At 46.5% G+C, this 27,157-nt stretch overlaps 1 protein-coding gene across 6 annotated transcripts; it reads left to right on the forward strand.

Moving 5' to 3' along the window:
* Positions 1-72: 72 nt before the first annotated feature.
* Positions 73-21,102, forward strand: Adat1 (adenosine deaminase tRNA specific 1). Of its 6 annotated transcripts, XM_052166838.1 has the most exons (10): positions 73-189; positions 1,879-2,066; positions 2,355-2,423; positions 4,093-4,147; positions 4,730-4,860; positions 8,689-9,307; positions 12,402-12,547; positions 13,672-13,771; positions 16,187-16,273; positions 19,432-21,102. In XM_052166838.1, exons 2-10 carry the CDS (start codon positions 1,901-1,903, stop codon positions 19,565-19,567), a joined length of 1,509 nt encoding a protein of 502 aa, XP_052022798.1. In that variant the 5' UTR covers positions 73-189; positions 1,879-1,900; the 3' UTR covers positions 19,568-21,102. The 6 variants fall into 6 exon arrangements, with proteins under 6 accessions (XP_052022798.1, XP_052022800.1, XP_052022799.1 ...); XM_052166840.1 differs by lacking the exons at positions 16,187-16,273; positions 19,432-21,102 and adding an exon at positions 13,869-14,007; XM_052166841.1 differs by lacking the exon at positions 73-189 and having other exon boundaries at positions 1,926-2,014.
* The last annotated feature ends 6,055 nt before the right edge of the window (positions 21,103-27,157 follow it).

Below are 27,157 nucleotides of genomic sequence, written 5' to 3' on the forward strand. Positions count from 1 at the left end.
CACAGACTACAAAGACCAGCGTGCTTTGCGGGCGGAGCTTGACCGAAGCGTTCCTTTAGGGCGTCACTTCCGCTGTGCAACCGGGTTCTGCGAAGAGCGTGGCGCTAGAGGGGTGTCGCGTGGAGGAAGCGGTGGAGGGTGCAGCGCGTGGTTAATAGGGTGTGAGGGACTCCGGATCGGCGTCTCGGGGTTAGGTCTACACAGTTGGCCTTGTGTGTGTGTTGGGGGGGGGGAGGGGGGGACTGTGAGGACTCGTGTCCACTGCTCCCGCGGGGAGGGGTCTTAGCCCTGCTTGGCGCTCCAGCCCTGCCGAGTCCCACCCGGGGTAGGAAGGGTGGGAAAAGAAGTGGGGTTTTCCAGCCATTGCGACTGTTATTTTTAGCCAAAGCAATACCTGCCTGTTTGAGCTGTTTCGTATGAAGGAGTCCTTCAAGGTCTTTAAATAGGGGTTGTAGAGATGAATTACAGCGGACCCAAATTATCGAAACGTTCAACAACTGCGTGGTCCTTTTGTCAGCTACCTGAATGGTATGATGTCGTTTGGACTGCTTCGTCCCCTTGTTTTGTAGTTTGTAAGGTGCACCTCGAATTTACTGGCGGGTGTCTACCCTCATAAAATAAATAAACTGTTCTGTGATGCCTGCCTGGAACTAACAGGATTCTGGGATTCCTCATTCTTGTGCTCCTAGAAACACAAGACTCTGTGTTAGACTTTAAAGTAACAATCTTCGTCAGTCCCTGCCAGAATAATCATTACCGTTTACTGCAAAATGTGCCTGCATTTTGCAGAAATCTTTGAAATACCTTGCCAAAACATTGCATCAGAGCTCAGTAAAAACTACTCTGTTTATTCTACAAATGCTCTGCTGTGTCTAGCCATCGTATGAGCTCATCTCAAAAGCTTTTTATATAATCGATTGAAGTCGAGATATATCCAGTGAGCATTAACAGCCAAGAGTGGGAGAATCGCTGCCAACCTTCGCAGGCCTCTTTCCGATCTGATCTGCTTAATGTTCTATTGGATTGTAAATGGCTTCATGTCCCCATTATTACATTGCTTCTCTCCCCCACCAATTCCAATTTCCCAGATCACCAGATGCTGCATTTTCTTAATGCTAACCACAGTTGACATTGTTACAGACATTTGCTTTTATAAGTAGTATAAGATACATTAGATACTAGCCAGGTGGCACATGCCTTTAATCCTAGCACTGAGGAGGTAGAGGCAGGCGATCTCTGTGAGTTCCAGGGCACCCAGGTCTACAGAGCAAGTCCTAGGACAGCCTGGGCTGTTACACAGAAAAACCCTGTCTAGAAAAAATAAAAACATTAAGTACAATTAGTCATGTTTTAACAGATGTGAAAACTAATTTACCCAGGAATCACATAGTTAATGTGTTAAAACTGAAATTGAAACCTAGAAAGTATAACTCCATGCCCACACCCTTAAACACAACTGTTGTAAGAGCTTTCCATGAGAGACTTTGGAAACTTGCTGGAGGTAGATTCACTCTTCTGTTTGGAAAAGGAGGAAAAGAATATTTGTCCCAAAAGGAACCTTGTAGGGTGCCGATCTGCCCAAAGCGAGCTGAAATCCAAGAGGACAGTGTAAGACATAGTAAAGTCACATTAACTTATAATTGGTGTTGATCTTGAAGAAATAGCTTGTCTTCTGGGCCTCGTTCTTTTCTTTATTAAAGGTGGGAGAGGAGGGAGATTAGTAAGAAAAAAACCTTAGTCTGAGCAAGAAAAAAACCTTAGTCTGAGTAAGAAAAAAACCTTAGTCTTAGTTAGAGACGGTGTGAGCACTGGAGTGAGGCTCTATTGTACTATGCTAGTTTTCCTTTCTGCTCTGATGGTTTGGGCTTTCTATCATAGCCTCAGCTCCAGCTCTACGACCATGTGGACCGCCGATGAGATCGCTCAGCTGTGCTATGCACACTATGTCAGACTGCCCAAGCAGGGGAAGCCTGAGCCAAACCGGGAGTGGACTTTGTTGGCAGCTGTGGTGAAGGTACAGTCTCCATCCAACCAAGCTTGTGACACCCCTGATAAGGAAGTGCAAGGTGAGAGATACCCTTTCTCCTCCTCAGCAACCACAGAACTTAACTGGGCGGGATGCGAACTGTAATGTTAGGTGTTTTCCCATTTTGGCCACCAGGTGGCGCAGTACTTCTGGTGGCGACAAACCACCCCCAGGGAACTACAGTCCCAGGTTGAATCCACCAGTGGGAATCCTCCAGAGAATGGAGGAATGTGAACTTATTAAACTCGAACACTAGGAAGCCTTCAGCCTCGGAGAGTTCACTTACTCAATGAATGATTTTGTTGTTTTTTTTTTCTTTTCCTCTCAGTGATAAAGGAAGTCGTTTCAATGGGAACAGGAACAAAATGCATAGGCCAGTCCAAGATGAGAGAGAGCGGTAAGCAAAGACCGGGCTCTAAACAGTTGACTCTGTGCTAGGTCTATTTTGACCTTGTCGAGGAAGTGGGGCCATACTGGTTGGAGCGGCTGGCCCCTCATTTACTACTGATTGTCCCCGGAATTAGAAGACCGTTCTTTAGTTTGTTGTTGTTTTTCAAGACGGGGATTCTTTGTGTAGCCTTGGCAGTCCTGGAACTCCATAGACCAGGCTGGCCTTGAACTCACAGAGCTCACCCACCTGCTTCTGCATCCCAAGCACTGGGACTAAAGGTGTGCACCACCACCTCCCAGCTGACCATGAGAATTCAGAGCTGAACATGGTGGTGCATCCCTGTAAACCCCCCACTAGATGCTGCGGCAAGAAGTTCCAAACCAGCATAGTAAATTCTCTGCCTCAGAAAAAAAGGAAAGGAATCGGAGTGAAAATCCCCAAGAGCCCACTTCTAAAAGGCAGTCAGCATTCTCATGTTTGAACCAAAGGTTCCTGAGTTTAGTCATTCCACACTATATCTGGAAGGCAGTCGGGCTTAAGAGCAGGGAGAAGGAGCAGCCTCGGTGGCTTCTGAGGCCCAGAAAGCAACCTTGAATTAAATAGACCTTCGGCATCAGCAAGACTGCTGAAGTCCCTTCTGTTCTCCTAGCCATGTCTCCTGTATTCGAGGACTATGTCACACCCACCATGGAAATGTCTCACCATGAGTGTGAATATGATACCATAGTGTAAGAAATCTCCATCCCTGACTTACAGATAGAAGATTTCTGTAGCCAGGTGGCACAGCCTGCAATCTCAGTGGCTTGGGAAGCAGAGGAGGAGGAGGATCTAAATTTCAAGGCCTGTTTGGGCCACAGGTGGAGTTAAAGAAGAACTTAACTAACTTAGTGAAACCCCATGTCAAAAAAAATAGAGCAAGTGTCAGGGTTGGCGGTACATGGTTTTAAGCCCAGCACCGGTGAAGCCAAGACTGGTGGATTCCTGTGGTGTTCTAATGAGCCCGAGGCCAGCCAGAGCTTCACGGGAAATTGCTGCCCTCCTCGAAGCCTCAAGGCAAGTTTGATTCTGAGTCCACCTGGTAGAAGAGGAAAGCTGTGAATTGTCCTCTGGCCTCTAAATTGCTATGTTGTTCAGACTGGTCTCGAACTCATGGTATTCCTGTCTAAACCAGGGATTATATATACCACCATGGACCCAGCAACCAGTGGCAATTTTGTACCCAAGGTATCTTTGTCATTGTCCAGAAGTATTTTGGTTATCACCACATGGGCAGAAGTATTCTTGATATCTTGTGGGTAAAGGATCCTATATATTTTTATTGGTTTATTTGTTCGTTTGTTTGAGACAAAGTCTTTCTGTGTAGCTCTGGCAGGCCTAGAACTCCCTGTATAAACCAGGCTGGCCTCAGACTCATAGAGATCCACCAGCCTCTGCCTCCCAAACGCTAGGATTAAAGACATGCACTATCACACCCACTTCATCCTATATTCTATAGGCTTTCCCCCTATACAAAGGATTTTATGGTCCCATATGTTGAGAAACTCAATCTCAGAGCCCTCGAAGAGGTAACATGGTCGTCCTGAGTGCTGGCGTGGGGATGCTGCTGTATGTTCTTCTTCCAGGCTCTCCAGGTCCCATGTCTTCACTTACAGTATATGTCCTGTCTTTGCCACAGGGGACATCCTCAATGACAGCCACGCTGAGATCATAGCCAGAAGGAGTTTCCAGAGGTAAAGCCACACTCCCTAGTCTTGGTTGGCCATGTCAAGGGGTGGGGTCTGCATTTCTAGTAAGCTAATGCAGATCATGTCTCACAAAACTACCAGGGTCCAGGTTGGTGGTTCTCAAACTTGGGTATGCCTCAGAATCCTCTGCTAAAACCCAGGTTTCTGGGGCTGGGCATAAGCTTAGTAATGGGGCGCTTGCCTGGCACATCAGGCTTCTGGGTTCAAACCCAGCACTGGGATGGGAGTGGAGAGGATCACTAGCCTCCCGCAGAGATTCTGACCTCAGGAGATCAGGGTGAAGCCTGAGATCTTCCTCGCCTCTACAAAGGACTCCTGTCTATCATTCCCATAATGCCTGATCATGACCAGTCTCGTTCTATTGTAACCCTCTCCTGCGGTTTACCCAACAGAGAGCTCTTAACCACAGAAGTGTGCTGTTAATTCTTTCTTTCTCCATTTAACTAATTTTCTAGTGCTGGGAATCAAGCCAGGGGCTGTCTGTCGCATATGCCAGGCCCTCAGCAAGTCAGGTCCCTGAGCTACGTCACAGCCTACCTGTTCATTCTGGCATCTTGTACCCCTCAGATACCTTCTCCATCAGCTCCACTTGGCGGCCGTCCTGAAAGAGGATAGCATCTTTGTTCCAGGGACTCAAAGAGGGCTGTGGAGGATCAGACCTGGCCTGTCCTTTGTGTTTTTCTCTAGCCACACACCCTGTAAGTATAGTCACGCCTTGGGAGTAATGTTGCGTTGCCTGCTTCCCGGTGCTTGTCTCACTCATAGAGCTGTTTCTCCAAAGGTAATTCTGGCTGAAAACAGCAGAAACTAATGGCGGTGACTATCTATATACATAGTCACGTTGTTTCTGGGGAAAAGTGGAGTCTTATATATACTGTTAGTTCTCAAAGTCAAGACTGGGCATCTGTAAGCTTAACCCCTGCAAAGTACAATATAGTTATTGGAGCTCCAAAGCAGTAACTAATCTTGAACAAATATATATATTTCTCTTTTTTCAGACTTTTTAAAAACATATATTTAGAAAGACTGTTTGTGTATATGTGCCATTGTATACACATGGAGGTCGGAAGACCACTTGTAGTTATTAGTTCTCTGCTCCCACCACGGGTTCTGGAAATGGAACTCAGGTCATTAGCCTTGGCAGCAAGCACCGGTATGTTCTGAGCCCTGTTACTGGCCTGACACGGGTTTTGCTAAGTTGTCCTGGCTGATCTTAAACTTCAGCCATCTTCCTGCCTCAGTCTCCCAAGCGCAGGGAATGCAGGCATGCTCCACACCCCCCCCCGGGGTTGTTTGTATTTTTGGCACAGTCCTGCTGTTAGACCAGGCTTGACCCGCTGAGGTTACAGAAGTGAGCCACCATTCCTGTCATGAACGGGTATTCTCTAATACTGGACACAATAGGGACACTGAGTATAAAGCAATAAATGAGGGTCTAGGAAGAGGACTCGGTGACAAAGTGCTTGCTTAGCAAGAGTTAAGACCTGGAGGGTATATCCAGGATGCCAGCCTGCTGAGGGACTACAGACCAGGGGATGCAGGGGCATGTTGCTCTGTGAGTGTCTTGCAGAGCCAGAAAACTCAAGACTGTGTAGTAGTGTGGTAGGTAATTCAGATGCAAAGGTTCTTAGAATCTTTTTTTAAGTGAGAGAGTGGTGATTTGGGGAGGGCAGAGGTCATTAATAAGATGTAGACAATTGAATAAATGTAAGAGAACTTCAGAGGACAGTGACTGACTTTGTGATTGCTTATGAAGGATGAAGGCAAAGATGACTTCTGGGTAATCCTCGGAGCTTTGGAATGGTGACTCTGCTGAAAAGTGGGAGAAAGAACAGCTGGGGGGTTAGGGGGCTAGGTTCTTTCTTCCTTTCGTTAATTGTGAAAATTGGATTTTATTTTGCTTTTTAAGATCTTAAATAAGAAGTTGGAGGTCCTCTGTTGATCTTAAAGTCTCTGGAAATTGTTTTGTTGGAAAAACATTTTCAACCACTGGCACAGCTCCCTTCGTTCATAAATAATCTTACACTGTGGTGCTCCTCCCGCCCCCTGCAGCTGTGGCTTATCTGTAGGAAGCAAGCACGCTGCCTGGCAGATGTGACTCTGGCTCCTCTGAGGTTTACTTCTCATTCCTAGCGAACAATGTGGGCCGTGGGTAGCGACTTTAGACTCTTGCCTCCCTGTTTTATTGGTGTGAGTCAGCGTCTTGCACGCAGGCCTTCTGTCAAGATCACATCTCTGAGCCTACAGAGAAGGAGGTGGAACCTAGTGGATTCTCCAGAGTTGCTGTCACCTTGTGAGGGCTCTGGAAGTCAGCCAGGCAGCCCGTCCTGCCACATTTCTCCTTCCGTGCCCCTCTTGTCTTTGCCACTCTCTGGTTATAAAGACTACAAGTGTACTTTGCACACTGGAAAGGCTGGTGTTTGAAGAAAGAGCTTCCCTCTCAAGGGAATGCTGCGCTTTCCCCTGACCTCAGGTTTCCTTTGGTTCCCCTGGGCACAGAAAATAGATGAGCACTCTAAACCAGCACAGGGAAACTCCAGAGCCTTTAGAAACACTGGTGTGGACTGGACTTTGCAGTTTATTGTGGGTCTTTTCTGTAAGAATATACAGCATAAAGTCCCCAAGATGAGGATTTATGATTAATGTTTGTCAAATTTACTCAGCCGTGAAATAAGCCACTACTATTTTCCAAGGCATCTTACAGGCTCTCAGGCCACAAATGCCCTTGGGAAATCTTGCTCATTGTAAATCAGTAGTTGTCAGGTGGGGAACTGTAACTGGGTGGTAAAGTGCTTGCCAGTTTGAGGCCAGTCCAAGTTACAGAAGGCCTTACCTCAGAAAAGAAAATGAACAAAAATTTCATGGGTATAGAAACTGAGAAACTCTGGTCTGAAGCAGTGTTTCTAAAACTTCCTTGTGGTAGAAATTCCTTGAAATGTTTGTTTAAATGTTCCCTTTTCCACAGTTCTCTCATGGAGAAGTTGTAACTCACAGGGTCTAGGAAAGAGCTTCATCAAGACCTCAGAGACTTTGATTCGGATTTGAGCACATGCACCTCGCTGTCCTGCCACATGTGTTTGTTTACATGTGTATATATTGTTAATTTTTAAAGATGTATTTACTTATTGTTACTTACATTGTGATTATGTGGGTGTTTATATTGTACCACCTGCATACAAGTGCCAGCAGACACAGGTTGTCAGATCTCCTGGAACCGGAGTTACAAATTATGAACCACCTGATATGGGTGATGGGAACTGAATCTGGGTCCACCAAAGAACAGCAAGCACTCTTTTTTGGATTTTGGTTTTTTTTCGAGACAGGGTTTCTCTGTTTAGCCCTGGCTGTCCTGGAACTCACTTTGTAGACCAGGCTGGCCTGGAACTCAGAAGTCTGCCTACCTCTGCCTCCCAGAGTGCTGGGATTACAGGCATGCGCCACCACTGATCGGCTAACAGCAAGCACTCTTAACCACTGAGCGCGCCCCCCCACCAGCCCCAGCCCTAGGGTTCATTTATTATTGAGGAAAGAAGAGTGTCCGTGGAGGTCTCCGTGTGAAATGTTGGCCACCAACCATTCAGCCCGAGTTTGAATCTCTAGAACCCCCATAAAGCCAGACACATTAGGTCATGCCTAGAATCCCAGCACTCCTATGACAAAGTGGATTGCTGGTGTATGCAGCAAGGGACAGGATCCTGTTTCAGACAAAGAGGAGGGTGGGGACTGGCACCTGCAGTTGTCCTTTGACCTCCACACATGTGCCAGGCCTTGTGCATACCTACGTATAAGCATGTGGTTTGGGGTTTGTATTTATTTTTTTCCTTTTTTTAATGGTGGTTGCAATCAAGACCAGTCCTTCTGCCCCTTAGGCCTCTGTTTTATCAAGGCTTGTCACCTGTCTCCAGTCTCTCCAGGAACACACTTGGCTCTCGTTCTATACATATCCACCACTTTGAAGCTTAATTCATCTAGGTTCAGCAGGGAAAGCAAAGGACTTTGTTTTAAGACCATGATTCTTTTTTTTTTTTCTAAAGATTTATTAATTAATTATGTAAGTACACTGTCGCTGTCTTCAGACACCCCAGAAGAGGGTGTCAGATCTCATTACGGATGGTTGTGAGCCACCATGTGGGTGCTGGGATTTGAACTCAGGACCTTCGGAAAGGTAGTCAGTGCTCTTAACCGCTGAGCCATCTCTCCAGCCCCCAAGACCATGATTCTTTAAGCTTGCATCAGAATGGCTTACTCAGCTTATTAAACAGACTTCTGGGTCTCACCTTCAAAGTTTCTAATTCAGCATGTATATATTAGGTCCCAATAATTTGCTACACACCAAAGACAACACACACACACGTACACACGTGCATGCAGAATTCAGAATCTCCTGCATGCCAGGTAATCACTGGGCTGCTGAGCTATCTCTCCAGCTTCACAATTTGCATTTCTAACTCGTAAGGGACATTAATGTCACTGGTCGGGGAGACTCATCCTGAGAATTATTGGTTCACAGGTTCCTTCTCGTGCAGGTGGGGATGCCTCCATCATTCCGATGCTTGAGTTTGAAGAACAACCTTGCTGTCCTGTCATCAGAAATTGGGCCAACAACTCACCTGTAGAAGGGACTGAGAGTCTAGAGGATTTTAAAAGTAAAAGGAACTGTGAAGACCCTGACAGTCCTGCAGCCAAGAAGATGAGGCTGGGAACACCTGGCAGGTTGCCCTCCAATTGCATAGCTCACCATGGGACACAGGAAAGTGGTCCAGTCAAACCAGATGTCAGCAGTTCTGATGTCAGCAGTTCTGAGCTCGCCAAGGAGGAGCTGGAGGCTGCCAATGGAATAGCTTCAAGTAGCTTCAAAGTGGTGGATGTGCATAGAACGGGAGCCAAGTGTGTTCCTGGAGAGACTGGAGACTTGAGAGAGCCAGGTGCCGCCTACCACCAGGTAGGGCTACTTCGTGTAAAGCCCGGCAGGGGAGACAGGACATGCTCCATGTCCTGCAGTGACAAGATGGCAAGGTGGAATGTCCTCGGATGCCAGGGCGCACTGCTAATGCACTTCCTGGAGAAGCCCGTCTACCTGTCAGCTGTGGTAATTGGGAAGTGCCCATACAGCCAGGAAGCCATGAGGAGAGCGTTGACTGGCAGGTGAGGGGCCGTGGGGGAGGGCAGCCTAAGGCGAGCAAGAAGCCAGAGGGCTACACCGTTGACTCTTTAGTTTTACATCTTGTCACTTTTTCTAAAGAAATAATTAAGAACATGCAAGTCTCAGGTTTGCATTGTATACACAGTAACTTTAAAAGAAAAGGAAAGAAAAAAGTGCTCTACAGTTGGAAATTAAGTCACTTCTTTTGGTTAAAAATAGTATTGATAAATATTTAATGTAGAAAGATGCTTGTGATGTCTAAAGAGCAGTTTAGAAGATGAAGTAAGCTCCTTCTTGGTCTTAAAATATGTCTGTGCACAGAAAGCTGTAGGAGGCTCTTCGTCAATAATTACCTCTGAGTCATGGCTGTTTCTCCTCTTTGTTAAGGCTGTATATTATCATTTTTCTGCCATGTTCTTCTGCAGTAAGCAGAACAATTGCCAGGGCTGGGGAATGCATCTCAGTGGGAAGAGTGCTTGCCGAATTTGATTGAAGCTCTAGGTTAACTATCAGCTCCACATAAAACTGTATGATGACAGTAGAGACAGAGACTTCTAGTCTTAGCATTTGGTGGGGGTGGGGGGAGAGACAGGAAGATCAGAAGGTCAAGGTTACCCTTAGCTATATAGGGAGTTTGAGGCCAGCCTAGGCTACATGAGCTCTAGTCTCAAAAAGAAAGGGGGAAAAAAAGCAGGCAAGCAAACATGAAACAGTTTTTTTAAAAACTAAATAATAGTTTTTATCCCTATAGTGACAATTTTGGGACTTTGGTTTCTTTCTAAAACTCAGAAATAACACATTATAAGAATGTGCTTTCCTCTTAACCCCAGGTGTGGGATACAGGTCTGCTTAGGACTGTCCAAATCGCGCACTAGCAGGGACATGGTTCTGCCAACTGCAGATAGGTTCTTCAGTTATGTGGTATTTGGAATTCTAGGAACTTCTCAGAGGGTATATAAATGCTAGAGCCCTGGCAGCAGGCAAGGTTGGTGGGCATTGGTCATCCAGGGGGTGGTTGCAGTTTGCTAGTAGTTGTGCTCAAAGAAGAAACAAAAGGACAGAAATTCGATTCAGAGAGCGCTCTCCCTCTGTTCTTCTTTCCCTCCATTCTAGTGATAGCATTGAAATCAGGGGAATAAAAGGTGGGAAAAAGAACCCTCTGCCGGGCAGTGGTGGCACACACCTTTAATCCCAGCACTTGGGAGGCAGAGGTAGGTAGATTTCTGAGTTAGAGGCCAGCCTGGTTCTCTGGACAGAGAAACCCTGTCTCAAAACACACACAAAAAAAAAAAAAAAAAAAAAAAAAAACCTCAAAGCTGCAAGACCAGCTACAAATCCCAGTACTCATGAAGAGAAAATAGGGGAATCCAAGGCCAATGTAAGCTACATCTGCAAGATTCTAAATTTTGGCAAAGTAAAGACCATGTCTCAAAAAAGGATAGAGATGGCTATACACCTGGCCACTCTGGTATGTGCTGTAATACATTAGACTTAGAGAAGCACCCTGGGGACACAGCCTAGGAAGCAGACTCCAAAAGCAGGGCCCTACACAGAACCTAGCGCTCTCGTAGGCTAGCACCCAAGAGAAGGGAAAATGTATATTGCCATTAAAACATACACAGATCTGTGTATAGAAGCATTTTGGAATAGCCCCCAACAGAAGGAGCCCAAATGCTTATCAGTGGATAAATAGACAAATAAATACAATATAGTGTATCTCTAGGCATGGTGACATATGTCTTTAGTCCCAGCACTCAGGGAGGCAGAGGTAGTTGGACCTTTGTGAGCTTCAAAGCCAGCCTGGTCTACATAGTGAGTCCCAGGACAGCCATGATACATGTGAGACTCTGTCTTAAAAATCAGACAAACAAGCCGGGCGGTGGTGGTGCACACTTGTAATCCCAGCTCTTGGGAGGCAGAGGCAGGTGGATTTCTGAGTTCGAGGCCAGCCTGGTCTACAGAGTGAGTTCCAGGACAGCCAGGGCTACACAGAGAAACCCTGTCTCAAAAAAAAAAAAAAAAAAAAAAAAAAAAAAAAAAAAGACAGATAAACAGGACTTGGAGATGGCTCAGTAATGTTAAGAGCACTGCTTGCTCTTCCAATGGTCCTGAGTTGGGATCCCAGCAACCACATGGTGGCTCACAAACATAATGAGATCTGACCCCCTCTTATGGGGTGTCTGAGGACAGCTACAGTGTACTTACATATAATACTAAATAACTCTTTTAAAACAAAATGAAGTGTTTTGTTTTGTTTTGTTTTGAGACAGGATTTCTCTGTGTAGCCCTGGCTGTCGTGGAACTCACTCTGTTGACCAGGCTGGTCTCGAACTCAGAAATCCCTCTGCCTCTGCCTTCCAGAGTGCTGGATTATAGGCGTGCGCCACCACCGCCAGGCCTAAAATGAAGTTTTAGATTTCTGACTAGGATGGGATCTTTTTTAAGCCATAAAATTCTTGCCGGGATGCGGGTTTGTTGCTCAGTTGTTCAATTGGTAAGTTGCTTGCTCGCAGGCATAGGTAAGGCTCTCTGTCTGATCCTCAGCACCTCAGAGAACAGGGTAGGCCAGAGTGCACACCTGTAATCCCAGCACTCGGGAGGCAGAGAGAGGCAGGAGGATCTGAATTCCAAGGTCATCATCCTCTGCCGGAATTCAGGTTCATGACCATCTCAGGCTACCTGGGAGTCTGTCTCAAATAAATAAATAATACAATTTAAAAGTTTCCTTTTTTCTTATTTTGTTGGTGTTGTTGGTTTTGGTTTGGTTTGGTTTTTTTGAGACCAGGTCTCTGTGTAGCCCTGGCTGTCCTGGAACTTGCTCTGTAGATCAGGCTGGCCTCTAGCTCACAGAACTCCACCTGCCTCAGCCTCCAGAGTGCTGGGATTAAGTGTGTATGCCACCTGACTTATTTTTAAAGTTCTTACTGTGAAAACTGTGGCGTGTTTACTTGTCTCTCTCCTCAGTAAGTAAACAAACTCACTCGGCTACTAGTGCTTTTGACTCTTGTAAGGCTTGGGGGCTCTGAGCTACTATCTGAGAGTCTTTTTTTTTCCCCTGGGTACATCTAAACTGAATGCATTTTCCCTTATACTTAGGTGTCAGGAGACCTTGGTTTTACCCAGAGGCTTTGGAGTTCAAGAACTGAAAATAGAGCAGTCGAGTTTACTGTTTGAACACAGCCGCAGTGCAGTGCACAGGAGAAGAGGTGACAGTCCAGGCCGGCTTGTCCCTTGTGGGGCAGGTAAGGACCCAGGTTGACTTTCCTGGAGCAGCACAGACCGCTCTAGGCAGGTCAGCATCAAGAAGCCTGGGATGACTGTGGAACCACCAGTGTGTGCCCTGACCAGGAGGTCCTGACAGGTCACGTACCCTGTCTTGGCCTTCTTTATTTTCAGATTAGAATTTTGCTTATCATGGCTATTATGAGATTCTGTTTAAATATATATAATATATATATTATATATAATTTATAATTCTGTACCTTACATATAATACATTCTCAATGAAATTGTAAGCTAGGCGCCAGTGAGATGGCTTAGTGGGTGAAGGCACACTTTCCAACAAACCTCGTAACTCCAGATTGATCCCTGGAATCCACCGTGGGAGCACAGAGCCCACCTCCCTTAGCTGGCCCTCTGACCGTCACATATGCACATGACACATATACACATGACATGTGTGTGCCTTTCCCCCAATAAATAAGTAGACTGAAAAATTTAATTGTAAGCTATAATAATAATCGTGAACCTATATGAAGTCCCGGAAGCCTGAAGAGCTAAGCATCACACCCAACTTGACTTTGATGTCATAGCCAACTTTCATGCAGCTGTAGAGAATTGGAGAAATTTTTTGTGAAATATTTGACGTTTATATTTTATTTTCATCAAATATTTGTAATCTTTCCTTTTGACCTGAACTCTCCCGCATCCACGCCCCACCGCCCACCCTCCCCCGGTTTAATTGGTTTGGTTTCAGTTTGGGGTTTGCTTGCACTTTTTGTAAGCCCCCGACTCCAGTTAGTGCTGCTGTTGAAGTGTTGACTCATCTAGCTGGATCTTTTGCAGGGAACCATAGCTACACTTGTGCGGCAGCCATAAACCTCCAGAGAGCAACCTTTCCCAGCGTCTCCCCATGTTCCAGCCCTGCCGTTCGACCTTCCTCTCCTATGTGCCCCAGCCTTGGAGTGGAGTGGTGCAGTTGTCCCCTCCTGGCCGAGCGCTGAGTGGATGCTAACTCAGCACTGCGACCCATTCTGGATCTGTAGTAACTGCTGCCCACTGCAGGGAGAAGATTCTGGCCAAGACTGAGGGCAGCGCTGACTTATGGGTAGAGAATGTTTTAACCCCAGAATTCCTCTCTCCATAGCTATCAGCTGGAGTGCTGTCCCTCTGCAGCCTTTGGATGTTACAGCCAATGGTTTCCCTCAAGGAATGACAAAGAAAGAAATTGGAAGCCCTCGGGCCAGGTACAGCTTTCTGGTGCTGGGGAGAGAGAGGGGAGCCGGGTCATGGGGTAACCACATGGGCAGCTTTTCAGGAATGAGTGAACCATTTTCCTAGCAGCTTTGCCATGGCCACGGGCCCTGGAGAGGAGCTCCAGCCGCCTTACATCCTGCCCAACACCTGAGATTACCGTCAGAAGGGCCGCTCCGTGTTTCACCCTGCATCTCCCAATCACTGATGCTACAGGCCTCTTTTATGTGCTTGCTAACTGTTTGTAGAATTCTTTGGAAAAATATCTGTTCTCATTCCTTGCCCCTCAAAAATTCCTTTTTGTAATTGGTTTGTCCTTATTTTTAATTTTTAAGTTATATTCATGTATTTTGGGGGATCATTTTGTGGGATTCAGTTCTCCTCTTCCACCTTGTGGGTCCCAAGGACTAAACTCAGGTCTCTGTGGACCAGGCTGGCCTTGAACTCACAGAGACCCTCCCACCTAGTTATGTGCCACCATACCCAACCCGCTTTCCTTTTTTAAAAGGATTTCATTCATTTTACTTTATGTGTATAGTCTTTTTCCTTCATATATGTCTGGGCACTATGTGTGTGCAGTGCTCACAGAGGCCAGAAAAGGGTGTCAGAGTAGAGCTGGAGTTAGAGCCAGTTTTGAGCCATCTTGAGAGTTCCGGGAATGGAACCAGGATTCGGAAGAGCAACCGGTGCTCTTAACCACTGAGCCATCTCCCCAGCTCCCTGTTTTGATAAGCGCCCTTTAAAGCACAAAAGTTTGTTGTTGTTGGTTTTTTTTTTTTTTTTTTTTTTGGTTTTTTTGGATTTGGTTTTTTTTTCGAGACAGGGTTTCTCTGTATATCCCTGGCTGTCCTGGAACTCACTCGGTAGACCAGGCTGGCCTTGAACTCAGAAATCCGCCTGCCTCTGCCTCCCAGAGTGCTGGGATTACAGGCATGCGCCACCACCGCCTGGCTAAAGCACAAAAGTTTTAAATTTTATTTTTTTTATTTTTAAAGATTTATTTATTTATTATCTGGTAAGTACACTGTAGCTATCCTCAGACAGTCCAGGAGAGGGTGTCAGATCTCATAATGGATTGTTGTGAGCCACCATGTGGTTGCTGGGATTTGAACTCAGGACCTTCTGAAGAGCAGTCAGTGCTCTTAACCACTGAGCCATCTCCAACTCCAACAAAAGTTTAAATTTTAATGAGGTCAGATTTATGTACTTTCTCCTTTGCTTGGTTGTCCTTTTGGTTGCTTGTCTAAGGACTCAGGGGTTACAAACATGGATGCTTTCTTTTCTTTTGTTTCCTGCAGCCCTTTGTACTTGGTGAGAGACCTGAGAGCAGGACCGTGGGCAGGTTTCCTAGGTTCTATGGAAGACACACTTTTGGCTTTTAGTTATTTGTATACATGTGTGTTTCTCTTTGTATGTGCACTTAAGTGCGGGTGCCTGCAGAGGCCCGGCGAGGATGGCAGCTCCCTGGAGCTGGAGTGACAAGGCTGTTGTGAGCCACCGGATGGGTGTGGGTGCTGGGAACCAAACTCAGGTCCTCTGCAAGAACAGCAAAAGAGCTTTAATCACAGCACTCAGGGGGCAGGGGCAGGCAGATCTCTGAGCTCATGTCCAGCCTGGTCTACAAAGGACAGCCAGGGCTACACAGAGAGACCCTGTCTCAAAAAACAACCACCCCCCACTCCAAAACAAAATGAAACAAAAAACTAATAGGCTGTAGTCATAGTTTCTTCAGGTTTGGAATAAGTAGTGAAAATTCACTATTAATGGGTGACTGTACCTTGGGGTTTAAGAGGTCACTTGTGTTGTCTGGGGTTGCAGTCACTCGAAAGCCTGAGTGGGGTTGGTGGGATTTAGTTCTGAAAATGCACAGTCGTGTGGCTAACAGGGCATTGTCACTTGCCAGCAGTGACACTGCTGTTCCTCACAACACAGATGTCTCTAGAGAGGCAGGCTGTGGAGACTCATGCCTGTGATCCTAACTAACACTTGGGAAACTGAGGCAGGAGGCTCATGATTCTTTTTGTTTTGTTTTGTTTTTTGTTTTGTTTTGTTTTGTTTTTTGGAGACAAGGTTTCTCTGTATAGCCCTGGCTGCCCTGGAACTCACTCTGTAGACCAGTCTGGCTTCAAACTCAGAAATCTGCCTGCCTCTGCCTCCAAGAGTGCTGGGATTACAGGTGTGTGCCACCACCGTCCGGCGAGGCTCATGATTTAAGACCAGCCTGGGCAAGATAGCACAACTTTGTGTCTGGCCAGGGGAGACCAATGAGACATTTTAGGTCAGTCTACAGTTCTTCTGGGGTACAGAGGGGTGGGGGTGGGGCATCTGGCACAGTCACACCAGAGCACTGTGATGAGTCCTGATACGCAGTCAGCTCGAAATGATCTTTACTTAATTTTTCTAAACAGATCCCGAATCAGCAAGGTAGAACTCTTTAGATCATTCCAGAAGCTGCTGAGCAGCCTTGCAGAAGACGAGCAGCCGGACTCCGTCAGGTGATGTTGCCCTCCCTCTGTTCTCCTGTCTGTAGAGACTTCTGCTCTGGCTCTCGCTTGTATCTGGTAAGGCACCAGGCTCAGTGGCTTACCCAAGTGGGCACTTACTGCTTACCAGAGAGGATGGGAAGCTGTGGGTTTGTGTCGGGGTCTTCCCTAAGTTAGAGGAGAGGCTGTTCTTACAGGAAGCACAGAAGGGTAAGAGGAAGGTTCGTTCCATTTTAGTCTTTTTTTTTTTTTAAGATTTATTTATTATACGTAAGTACACTGTAGCTGTCTTCAGACACTCCAGAAGAGGACATCAGATCTCATTACAGATGGTTGTGAGCCACCATGTGGTTGCTGGGACCTGAACTCAGGACCTTCAGAAGAGCAGTCAGTGCTCCCAACCGTTGAGCCATCTCTCCAGCCCCTCGGTTTTAGTCTTACTTGCACATTTATTTACTTAATTTGAGATAGCATCTTACTGCCCAGGGTGGCCTAAAACTGAAACTCACAGTATACAGCAGCTTAAGCCCCAGCCCGCAGCAGCTCACCTGCTTCCAAATCCCAAATGCCAGGCTGGCAGCACTGGTCTTGATTATTTTTCACTTTATCATTTGCCTGATTGGCTGAGTTTGTGATGCTGGGATGGGACCCAGGGCCTCTGGTGTAAGCTACAGGAGCACGGGACTCAAGTACAGAATTACCAAATTCATGGATCCGCCCCTTCACTAACAAGAAAAATTATTAAAATAAAACTTAAAATCAGTATTTACTGCAAGAAACATAGTCTCTGTCCACCCACATGGGGTCCCCTTCCCAGGGGCCACTGTCCCACACCTCACTCCTGTGCCATCATGTGCGTGTGCACACACATGCATACACACAAACACAATTAACATAATAAAACAGGGGCTGGAGAGATGGCTCAGAGGCTAAGAAGAGCTCTGGCTACTCTTGCAGAGGACCCAGGTTCAACTCCCAGCACCCACATAGTGACTCACAGCCATCTATAACTCTATCCCAGAGAATCTGACACCCTTTTCTGGCCTCCCAGACACTGCATACACATGATAATCAGGCAAGATAAACGACCTTACACATAAAATAATAATAAATAATAAGAGTAAAGAAGGGGAGTGAAACAGGATAAAACTGCATTAGTAAGGCAAGCCTCTGTATGTTATCTTTGTTGTTGTTGTTGTTGTTGTAATAAAAAAAGAACTGGTAAGCACCTCTTAAGGAAGAATTTTTTTTGGTTGGAGGGTACAGTCCACAGAGGCAGGAAGGTGAAGTGGTGTCTTCCTTACACTGCGTCAGAATTAGGAAGCAGAGGGGAGCATAGTGGTCCGCCCGGCTTCTCCTTTTTGTTCTGTCGGGGAGCCCAGCCCATGTGTGTGACTGCCCACATCCAGGCCAGGGGGGGGCCTCATGGACACGCCCAGACGTTAGTGTCCTTGGTGGTTCTAACTACAAATCCAACCTAGGTGATGATGAAGATTGATTATCATAGTCTTGATTATTCGATGGTAAGAACAGTAATATTAGCCGTGTCACAAGATCGCTGAGAAGAATATAAGTAAAAATATTGCATGTAAATCAAGACATGGTTAATACTTGGTTTTAACAACCAGTAACGGATTTTATTTATGAAAATCTGTGAGGAGTCTGGCTGAAGAGATGGCTCAGTAGTTAAGATCTTTTGTTTCTCCTCCAGAGCCCAGGTCCCAGGACTCCTGTCTGGTGGCTGACTCCAGTTCTAGGGGACCCAGCGCCCTCTTCTGGACACCATGAGCATGGGCCACAAGCATGCACAGACACACACACAGGAAAACACTCAGGCATAAAATAAAAATAGTTAGTTAAAAAATATATCCTGTGAATGAGACGTGTGTGCTGCAGAAGTATTAAAGAACGATTTCTTCAGACATTTGTGGAAGGTGGGAAAGGAGACCGTTGGAGGAGATGGAGGGGAAAGAACTGGGCTCAGCTCCCAAGTACAAGAACAAGTGGAGCTTTGAGCCACTTGGTGGTCTGTAGGGAAAAAAAGCTAAACTGATCAAAGCTAGCTAGAGTAATTCTTAGTAAACCTATACTAAATAGGATTCTTGCTAAAGGCAGGCAGGATAATAAGCTAGAAAGTTGCCGGGTGGTGGTGGCGCACGCCTGTAATCCCAGCACTCTGGGAGGCAGAGGCAGGCGGATTTCTGAGTCCGAGGCCAGCCTGGTCTATAGAGTTGAGTTCCAGGACAGCCAAGGCTATATAGAGAAACCCTGTCTCCAAAAAACCAAAAAAAAAAAAAAAAAGCTAGAAAGTTAAAAAACAACCAACCAACCAAGCCCCCCCCCACCCCCCCACCCCCCGTTGAGTTAGTGTCTCATGAGGCAGACTAGCCTCAAACTAGCTACATAGCCAAGGATGACCCCGACAGTTCTGTCCTCCTGCCTCTGCCTTCGGAATGTGCCCACACCTGGCTTACTCAGTCCTGAGGATCAAAGCCAGGGCTCCAAGCTGCTCAGCAAGCACTCTAACCGCTGAGCTACCCACCCACCCAGAGTGAATGCTGGCTCCAGTATCGAAGGGGACGAAGGAAAGGGTGAGAGCCAGAGCTGCTGTTAACCGGACAGGAGAATTCCAGCCCAAACCGAACTTAGGAAGCCAGGCAGAACTCAAGGCTAAGACAAGGACTCAGACTCCCACCCACATTTTGGTCCAGGTCGTTATCTAAAGAAAATCTAAGAATTACATCTACTCCGAGTGTCTGGCACTTTTCAACAGAGAGGCTAAGGATGCCACCTGCAGCACAGAGCAGGAATGTAGATGTTACCTAATGTTCTTATAATAAAAAACAGCCAGGAAGGGTCTCATGTCTAGGTCCTCTGGTGGAAGGGTGGGGTAGACAGCTCTGTGATGGGGGAAGGGGATGGTTCAGTGTACATGGAACTCTGTCAGCCTCAGCACCACAGAGGAAAGAAAGCTTTTATCTGATTGAACAGGGTCATACACACCCAGCGCTCTATGATTCTAACCTGCTGAAGCGCTTGTCGCCCTAACACGAATTCCCTGTGGAGGGCCAACTACTCCCTCGGCCCTGCCCATTCCTGCTGTTGGAATCTGCCCAGTTGCTCTAAGTAACACTGCAGTTGAACTGTGCTTGATGGCATGTGTGCATTAGGGTACCGAAGCCGGATACCTATCAGGAGTACAAGGAGGCCGCGTCTGCCTACCAGGAAGCCTGGGGCACACTCCGGAGGACACCACCGTTTGCAGCCTGGATCAGGAACCCACCCCACTACCACCAATTTAAATGAACTCCTGCTGGTATCAGCCCCCTTCATATTGAGCTGCCTCTCCTTCATGCTGAACAAACCTCTGCTTTTCTGGTGGTTAAATCCAAGGAGAAAGAGGTGACTTCTCCCAGAGCGCTGCACCTCTCCTGTGTCATAAATGGAACCCAGAACCTCAGCAGTCTGTACTTGACTGGAGCACCTCCATGCTAAAATAGTCTCTCAGTACTGACCTTGGTCTCTGCCTTCAGCCGTGTTTTATTGGTTCTTTACAATACAAGGTCAGATGCTCTTAAGGTAATCTGCAGCAGCCCTGGTTTATAACTTCCTACATCGATTCAGCAAGTATGCATTGGACTGAAATCATCTTAGATTGTTGGAAACAGCCTCTCCTGGACTAATGAAAATTTATTTCATATTCCCAGCCTTCCTTTGCGAGCTATCATTTCGCAGGCCTCAGCAACCTGACATGGTTGGAGTTAGCTTTACCGTCAGGTTCAGCACTGGACTAGCCTTGGCTCAGCACAGGACTAACCTTGGAAAGCTCTGTTCTCAGACTTACCAAGAAAGGTTGGTTGGTTTATTTGTGTTTTGTTTTTGAGACAGAGTCTCACTTTGTAGCCTATGCTGTCCTTGGTTTCAGTCCCCCTTCAGCCTTCCAAGCCAAGATTATAGGCATAAGCTACCATCCTCTCCCCCGCTTCTCTCTCTCTCTCCTCATCCTCCTACCTTTTGCTTGAGATAGGATCCCTTCTCTACTGCCCAGGCTGGCCTTGAACTCAACACACAGCCAAGGATGTCCTTGATCTTCTCACCTCTGCCTACTAGAGTCACACCATATTTTGCTTCCAGGACTCTCTTCTGGCCAGTGTCCTAAGGGCCAGTATAATCATGTAACTGTCAGTAGCCGCCATCTTTCTGCCACACAGAGACAGCCAACTGAGAATGAAGGCAGCAAAGGAGGAAACAGCCAGTACAGCCAACACCCTGGGACCCAGCCTGCACCCAGACGCCATGGGACACACGCATGGCTTGACTGTCTCCAGTTATTTACTCATAGCAGGGGCCGCACCTGCTATAGTGTCTGCGTGGTGGTAAGGACCTGGGTCAGCTGAGCAATCTCACCAGGTCCCTACTGTTTGGATTAAATTGTTTTCTTTTTACTCAGTTCCCAATGCCTTAATGTCCTACAGCAAATCAGCAAAAAACCCAGCATCAAACCCTGTTTAGCTGTCACCTGAGAAAGAGCACTCAGCTTAACTCCCACCGTGAATAACTGACTGGAAATAGAAGCTCCGCTTGTTACTCAGTGGCACTGTGTTTTATGGAGTTTGTTTCGTTTTGCTTTGGTTTGTTTTTCCAGACAGGGTTTCTCTGTGTAGCCGTGGCTGTCTTGAAACTCACTCTGTAGACCAGGCTGGCCTCAAACGCAGAGATCTGTCTGTCTCTGCCTCCTGAAGGCTGAGATTAAAGGTGTGTGCCACCATGCAGGGGTCTTTTATGAGATTTTTATATTATAAAGACTTGAATAAAATGTGAAGGAGTAACACTTTTTTAAACTATTTATTTATTTCACATCCTGGCTGCAGTTTCCCCTCCCTCCTCTCCTCCCAGTCCTTCTTCCTCACCTCCCTTTCCCCACTCCTCCATTTCTCTTCAGAAAAGGGCAGGCCTCCAGTGGGTATCAACCAACCATGGCATGTCAAGTTGCAGTAAGACTAGGCACCTCCTCTCCTATTAAGGCTAGACAAGGCAGCCCAGTAAAATGAAAGGGTTTCAAAGAGTAGTATATTTTTACTCCTAAAGTTATAATTTGTCAAATTTATTCACACACACACACCCCCAAAAAACGTAAAAACCTTGACACTGGCATGTGGGTAGAAAGCACTGAGGGCAGCTTCACCTTGAGCTGCACTTATCGTCTCAGGAGCTAAGGGTGGCACTTAAACATCCAGCAGCCGACCTCCTAGTTTGTGCTCTTACAACCCAAGTTCACCTTGGGTGGTTGGGGTGCAGGCCTTTAATCCCAGCACTTGGAGTTCCAGGTCAGCCAAAGCTATCTGTCAAAGACACAGAAACCAACTCACAAAACCCACAAAAGAAACGTTTAGAATTGTACATATGCCTTCAAGTCACATCTCTAATACTGGCAAGGGCTTGCCTGCTACAAGACTGTGTGCTGGAACCCAGACAGCCCTTGAACTCCTTATCTTCCTAAAATCCTGAGCCCAAAAGCAGTCCTCTTCATAAATTCTCCCTCTTACCACCCTGTCTGCCAGGGTAAGCTGTTACCTGCAACATGATCCAGTCTGAGCCTCAGGCCAAACCTGTGAACACCTCTAGAGCAGCCAAGGTGGTTCTGATTATCATTTGACTTGTGTCCTTCCTGTGGTCCTTTCCTGGCTCTGGCTGCAGCAAACCTGTTTTCTTTGATAAAATCAGAGAATATGAGGACCTTCATGCATGTCCCTACTCTGCACCCACCCCACAGGTGCCCATGGACCAACACCAGGAACAGGACAACCAACAGGACACTTTGCCCTAATCATCAGAGACACTAGGAAGTGTAGGTACCCGGAGGCCTGCAAAGCTGGCAATGTATAGGCCTGTTGCCAAGGCAACAGCTGCCGTTTACCCAGAATTCCATAGTGTACTTTTACCTGTAATTACATCACCACCAGTATATAACCGGGCAGCGCTCTTTCCTCTCCCCTTTTTCCCTTCTTTCTCTTCTTCCTTCCCGCCCGCTACCCCTTCCCTATCTTAAATAAAATCCCACGTGGAATTATTTGGCCTAGCGTGTCTCATTGCAGCTCACGGCTCCACCGAAAGCACGAGCGAGCGCGGCGAGCAGACACAGCGAGCAGACAGGACTTTTGAGCGCAGAAACCAATAGGAAGGGCCTTCTGTGTGCTAGGCAAATGCTCTACCACCAGCTATAACCCCACCCAGGGTTCTCTTTTAATGAGTGGGAAGGATTTTGTATTTTAAATTGTAGAAAAACTAGAAGCCCCTCAGAAGCGAAGCTAAACCAGAAATGGAATAGCAGCTCTACACATAATTCCACAAAATTGTGTCTTCAATTAAAAAAAAAAAAAACCATCATCCAAATTTGGCTCTGGAGGGAAGATTTCATTCACCTGCGTTCCTAAATAGGTTCTAATGTTATGACTGTGTGTGTGTGTAAGTTTTTCTTTCCTCAGAATTTTTAGAACTTAGTTTGACTCAGTCATGTGTGTATACGTGTGTGTTCACATAGTTCTTCCTTCAGGATGGAGGAATGCCATGTTTTATGGATTTCTCCAGTGCCAAGTGTGACATCACTGTCTGAGGAAATGAAGTTGCTGTGGAGAAAACAGGCTGCCCTGGCCACCTTGCTAGAGAAATGTAGGCCCTGTCTGATTTGCTTGTGTCTGTGGCCACTGGAAAGCTGCCCCACCCAGACCTTGGCATTTTGGCCTAAGGACAAGGTTTCAAAGCCAGAGTTTTCCAGTTTCTAAACACTAGCTCTCTTTGGCCAGTTAAGTTTGCAAGTGCCACTTGCCGCCAGTGCTGCTGAGAAAGGTACAGGTGTCAGGAGCAAAGGTCACAGTGCAAAGGTCACAGACGTAGGAAACAGCCTCCAAATAAAAACAGAACTTGTACATCATGTGCGTGTGGGCAGTGTGTGTGTGTGTGTGTGTGTGTATGTGTGTATGTGTGTATGTGTGTGTTCATGATTCCAAGTAAGTTTTCCCAAAGGAACTAAGGTGGTTATCCAAAGGAAGTGGTTGTTGGTTCCTGCGTTGATTTCTGTGCTCGCTCAAATGTGTCCTGTCTGCTCCCTGCGTTGTGGCTGCCACTGCTGCTCACCGGGCCCACACGTGCACACCCCGGGCACCGGGCCTTGGGCCGAGGTGGAACCGTGAACCGCAATGAGACACGCTAGACTACATAGCTCCACATGGGCTTTATTTAAGAAGGGGAAGGGGTAGCCGGCGCGAAGGAAAGGGGGAAGAGAAAGAAAGAGAGAGAGGAAAGGAGTGCTGCTCAGTTATATACCGGGGGTGATGTAATTACAGGTAAAGGTGGGCTATGGAATTCTGGGTAAATGGCAGCCGTTGCCTTGGCAACAGACCTATACATTGCTTTGTATGGCGTCACAAGCTTTGCAGGCTTCAGGGCTCAGGTACCTACAGTGGTGAGATTCAGAAAGAGCCAGGCAGCCTCCATATGCACAGCCACACCCTCCTGAATATGCCAGAGCTCAGAGCCAAGGAGGCAGATATCTTGGAGAGAAAGTCTTTATTTTCTGAACAGAATAGTTCATCTTACACCTCATTTTGCTGAATCATAGTTGCCTTGAGTTCTATACATGTAAATCTTTTTTTAAACAATTATTTAAAAAAAAAAAGTGCCAGGCCAGGCACATGCCTTTAATCTCAGCACTTGGGAGGCAGAGGCAGGTGGATTTCTGAGTTCGAGGCCAGCAGCCCAGCCTGGTCTACAGAGTGAGTTCCAGGACAGCCAGGGCAGAGAAACCCTGCCTTGAAAAACCAAAACCAAAACCAAGAAAGAAAGAAAGAGAGAGAGAGAGAGAGAGAGGGAGAGGGAGGGAGGAAAGAAGAAAGAAAGAAAGAAAGAAAGAAAGAAAGAAAGAAAGAGAAGAAAGAAAGAAAGAAAGAAAGAAAGAAAGAAAGAAAGAAAGAAAGAAAGAAAGAAAGAAAGAAAGAAGGAAAGAAAGAAAGAAAGAAAGAAAGAAAGAAGGAAAGAAAGAAAGAAAGAAAGAAAGAAATGAAACCAGAAAGAAAGAAAGAAAGAAAGCTGGTCAGTGTTGGAGCATGCCTTCAATCCCAGCTGATTAAAGTTGAAGGCCAGCCTGGCCTACAGAGCTAGCTCCAGGACATCCAGGGCTACCCTCTATCTTGAGAAACGAAAGCAAAACCAAAAAACTGAAACTAAAAGCAGTTGCATCTGTAACTGGACCAACACATTTCCCTGTAAAGCCAGTCCAAGTAGATCCAAAATGATTTTCAGGTGGTCCTGTAGCCCAAAGGATAGAGGGGAATTAAGAGACACTTCAGAGCTGTAAGCAGCCTTTGAAATCAATATTTATTTCTTCAAACTGGAGGACAGTGGGTAGGATACAGTACTTTCAATCTCCAACACTAGAAAAAAACTAAACAAAAAAACACCAGTGGCCCCCTTGTTTGGTTGGTGACGTTCTGGGCTGATGCCCCAGCCGGCCTCTAACTCGTGATGTGCCCATCCTCGTTTTGCAGAGCTGCTGTTACAGACGGTGCTGCCGTGCCTGGCCAACAGTCCATGCTTTACATAGGGTATGAAATAGAGGGTCACAGGTCTTGTGGAAGTCTATGAAGGTCTACAGTTTTCTGTGCATCTTTTTTTTTTTTTTAATGTAATTATACCTCAATTTAGAATGTGATAGAAAGAAAAGTCCTTATTACTGGGGAGCAGAATAAAAGAGTATAGACATAGACGTAATCACGTGATAGTGCCAACTCTGCTGCCACCATCCAGTTGTGTACAGGGAAGGCATTTAGGCATTTAACCTGTGACCTCTGACCTCCATTCTGCTCTCCATAAGTAAGTCCTAACACTTCGGATGCTCCAATGTTTTAAAGTTTAGGGCAGGCTTTCTCGCTTCTTTAAAAAAAATCATGTGCTGAAATCAAACTCAGCATCTTTCACATGCTAAGGAAGCACTCACTCTTACCTCTGAGCTCCTCTTCCCCAGCTCCACTTTTTAGCAACTCTTAATTGGGTGTGGTGGCACATACCTTAGATTCAGGCATGGGAGAGAGAGGCAGGCAGACCTCTGAGTTCGAGGCTAGCCTGGTCTACATGGTGAGTTCCAGGACAGCCAGGAGAAACCCTGTCTTTTTTTTTTTTTTTTTTTTTTTGGATTTTTTTTTTTCCCGAGACAGGGTTTCTCTGCATAGCCCTGGCTGTCCTGGAACCCTGTAGACCAGGCTGTCCTCGAACTCAGAGATCCGCCCGCCTCTGCCTCCCAGAGTGCTGGGATTACAGGCATGCACCACCACCGAGAAGAACAGTGTGCTTCTTGGAGCCTTAGGACCCTGCTCCTTCCAGATACTTAACATTCGCTCCTCCTATACAAGGTTTCAGCAACCTCCTGGTTTTGGAGAGGTTTTTGGCCTCTTAGAAATGGTATTTCTGATTATTACTGCAGGAAATATTGGTATTTCCTGCAGTGATAATGTTGTTCGGCTAATCCATTGCCTTCAGGAATCTCTCTATAGAAGCTTATCAGTAACTCCTGCCTTGAGAGGCCGGCAGGCAGAGGGTGAGGGGAGTGTGGGAAAGAGCTCAGCTGGGAACACCCCTATTACCTTCCAAACTGTACCTGGCAGCCCAGCTCTGCCTTGCTGTTTGTCGCCTCCTGCAGTTCTTAGGTCAATCATGCGCTACCACCTCCCCCTATGATGGTGGCAGCGTGTGACAGAATCTTTGAGGATGACTAGGCAAAGCCCTCAGGAATGAGATTGGTGCCATTATAAAAGAAGTCCCAGAAGCTTGGCGTGATGGCGCCCGCTTTACCAGCACTCTGGAGGCAAAGGCAGGCAGACTGCTGGGACCTGCTCTGGCCAAGGGCAGTCCGAGTCATACAAGAATCAATCAATACCTCAGATTCCGGCCATACAATGTAGATAGAAGATGGCCATCCAGAAGCAGGGACCGTGCCTCACTAATTAATCTGTTAATTAACCCACATTAACTAATTAACCCACATATTATTCTGCTCTTCCTGGCTTCCAGACATATGGGGGATCAATCTGTTGTTTCTGAAGCACCTGCCTTACTATAGTTTAGTTTAACAACCATCCATATTACAATAAAGGCCATAGCTAGGGGGTTGGGAGGGCATAGCTCACACCTTAAACACCAGCACTCAGGAGGCAGAGGCAGGCAGATCTCTGATTTTAAGGCCAGCCTGGTCTACAGAGCAAGTTTCAGGACAGCCAGGGCTACACAGAGAAACACTGCCTCAAACAGATAGATGGATGGATGGATGGATGGATAGATGGATGGATGGATGGATGGATGGATGGATGGATGGATGGATAGATAGAGAGATATGATAGATAGACAGACAGACAGGACCGCAGACAGACACAGACACACAAAGCCAGACAGACACATGAGTTTAGGTTTTTGCTTGAAACACTTCAGCAGAATTCTAAAACAATGGACTATATACAACTGGTCTAAGACTCACAAACCCAATTTTCAAGAAACCAAGACTCACATTAAACTGGGATATACTCTATGTCCGAAGCAGACCCACTTTGTCCTAAATGACTCCATGCGCCAGATCTATCTGAGAAACTTGTACATTTCTGCGGAATATGTACAAAGGCAGGCCTCCTTACCATCTGAACATGGGTGAGTCTGGCACTGGATTGGGGTTGAATGTGGCCCCAGGAATGTACTAGCTTAGGCTCCTAGGAAGAAAATTGTTCCCAGCATTTGTATCCTGGCATTGGGTCTGTGAGGGTGAAATGCAGCCATAAACAGCAGATTTGAGAGGAGGGCTGTCTCTTACACAAACAGTGATTTGTACTTGGGAGCTTCCTGTCTGGGTCTGCCCTT

Source organism: Apodemus sylvaticus, chromosome 21 (genome assembly GCF_947179515.1).
Source record: "Apodemus sylvaticus chromosome 21, mApoSyl1.1, whole genome shotgun sequence".
Lineage (NCBI taxonomy): Eukaryota > Metazoa > Chordata > Mammalia > Rodentia > Muridae > Apodemus > Apodemus sylvaticus.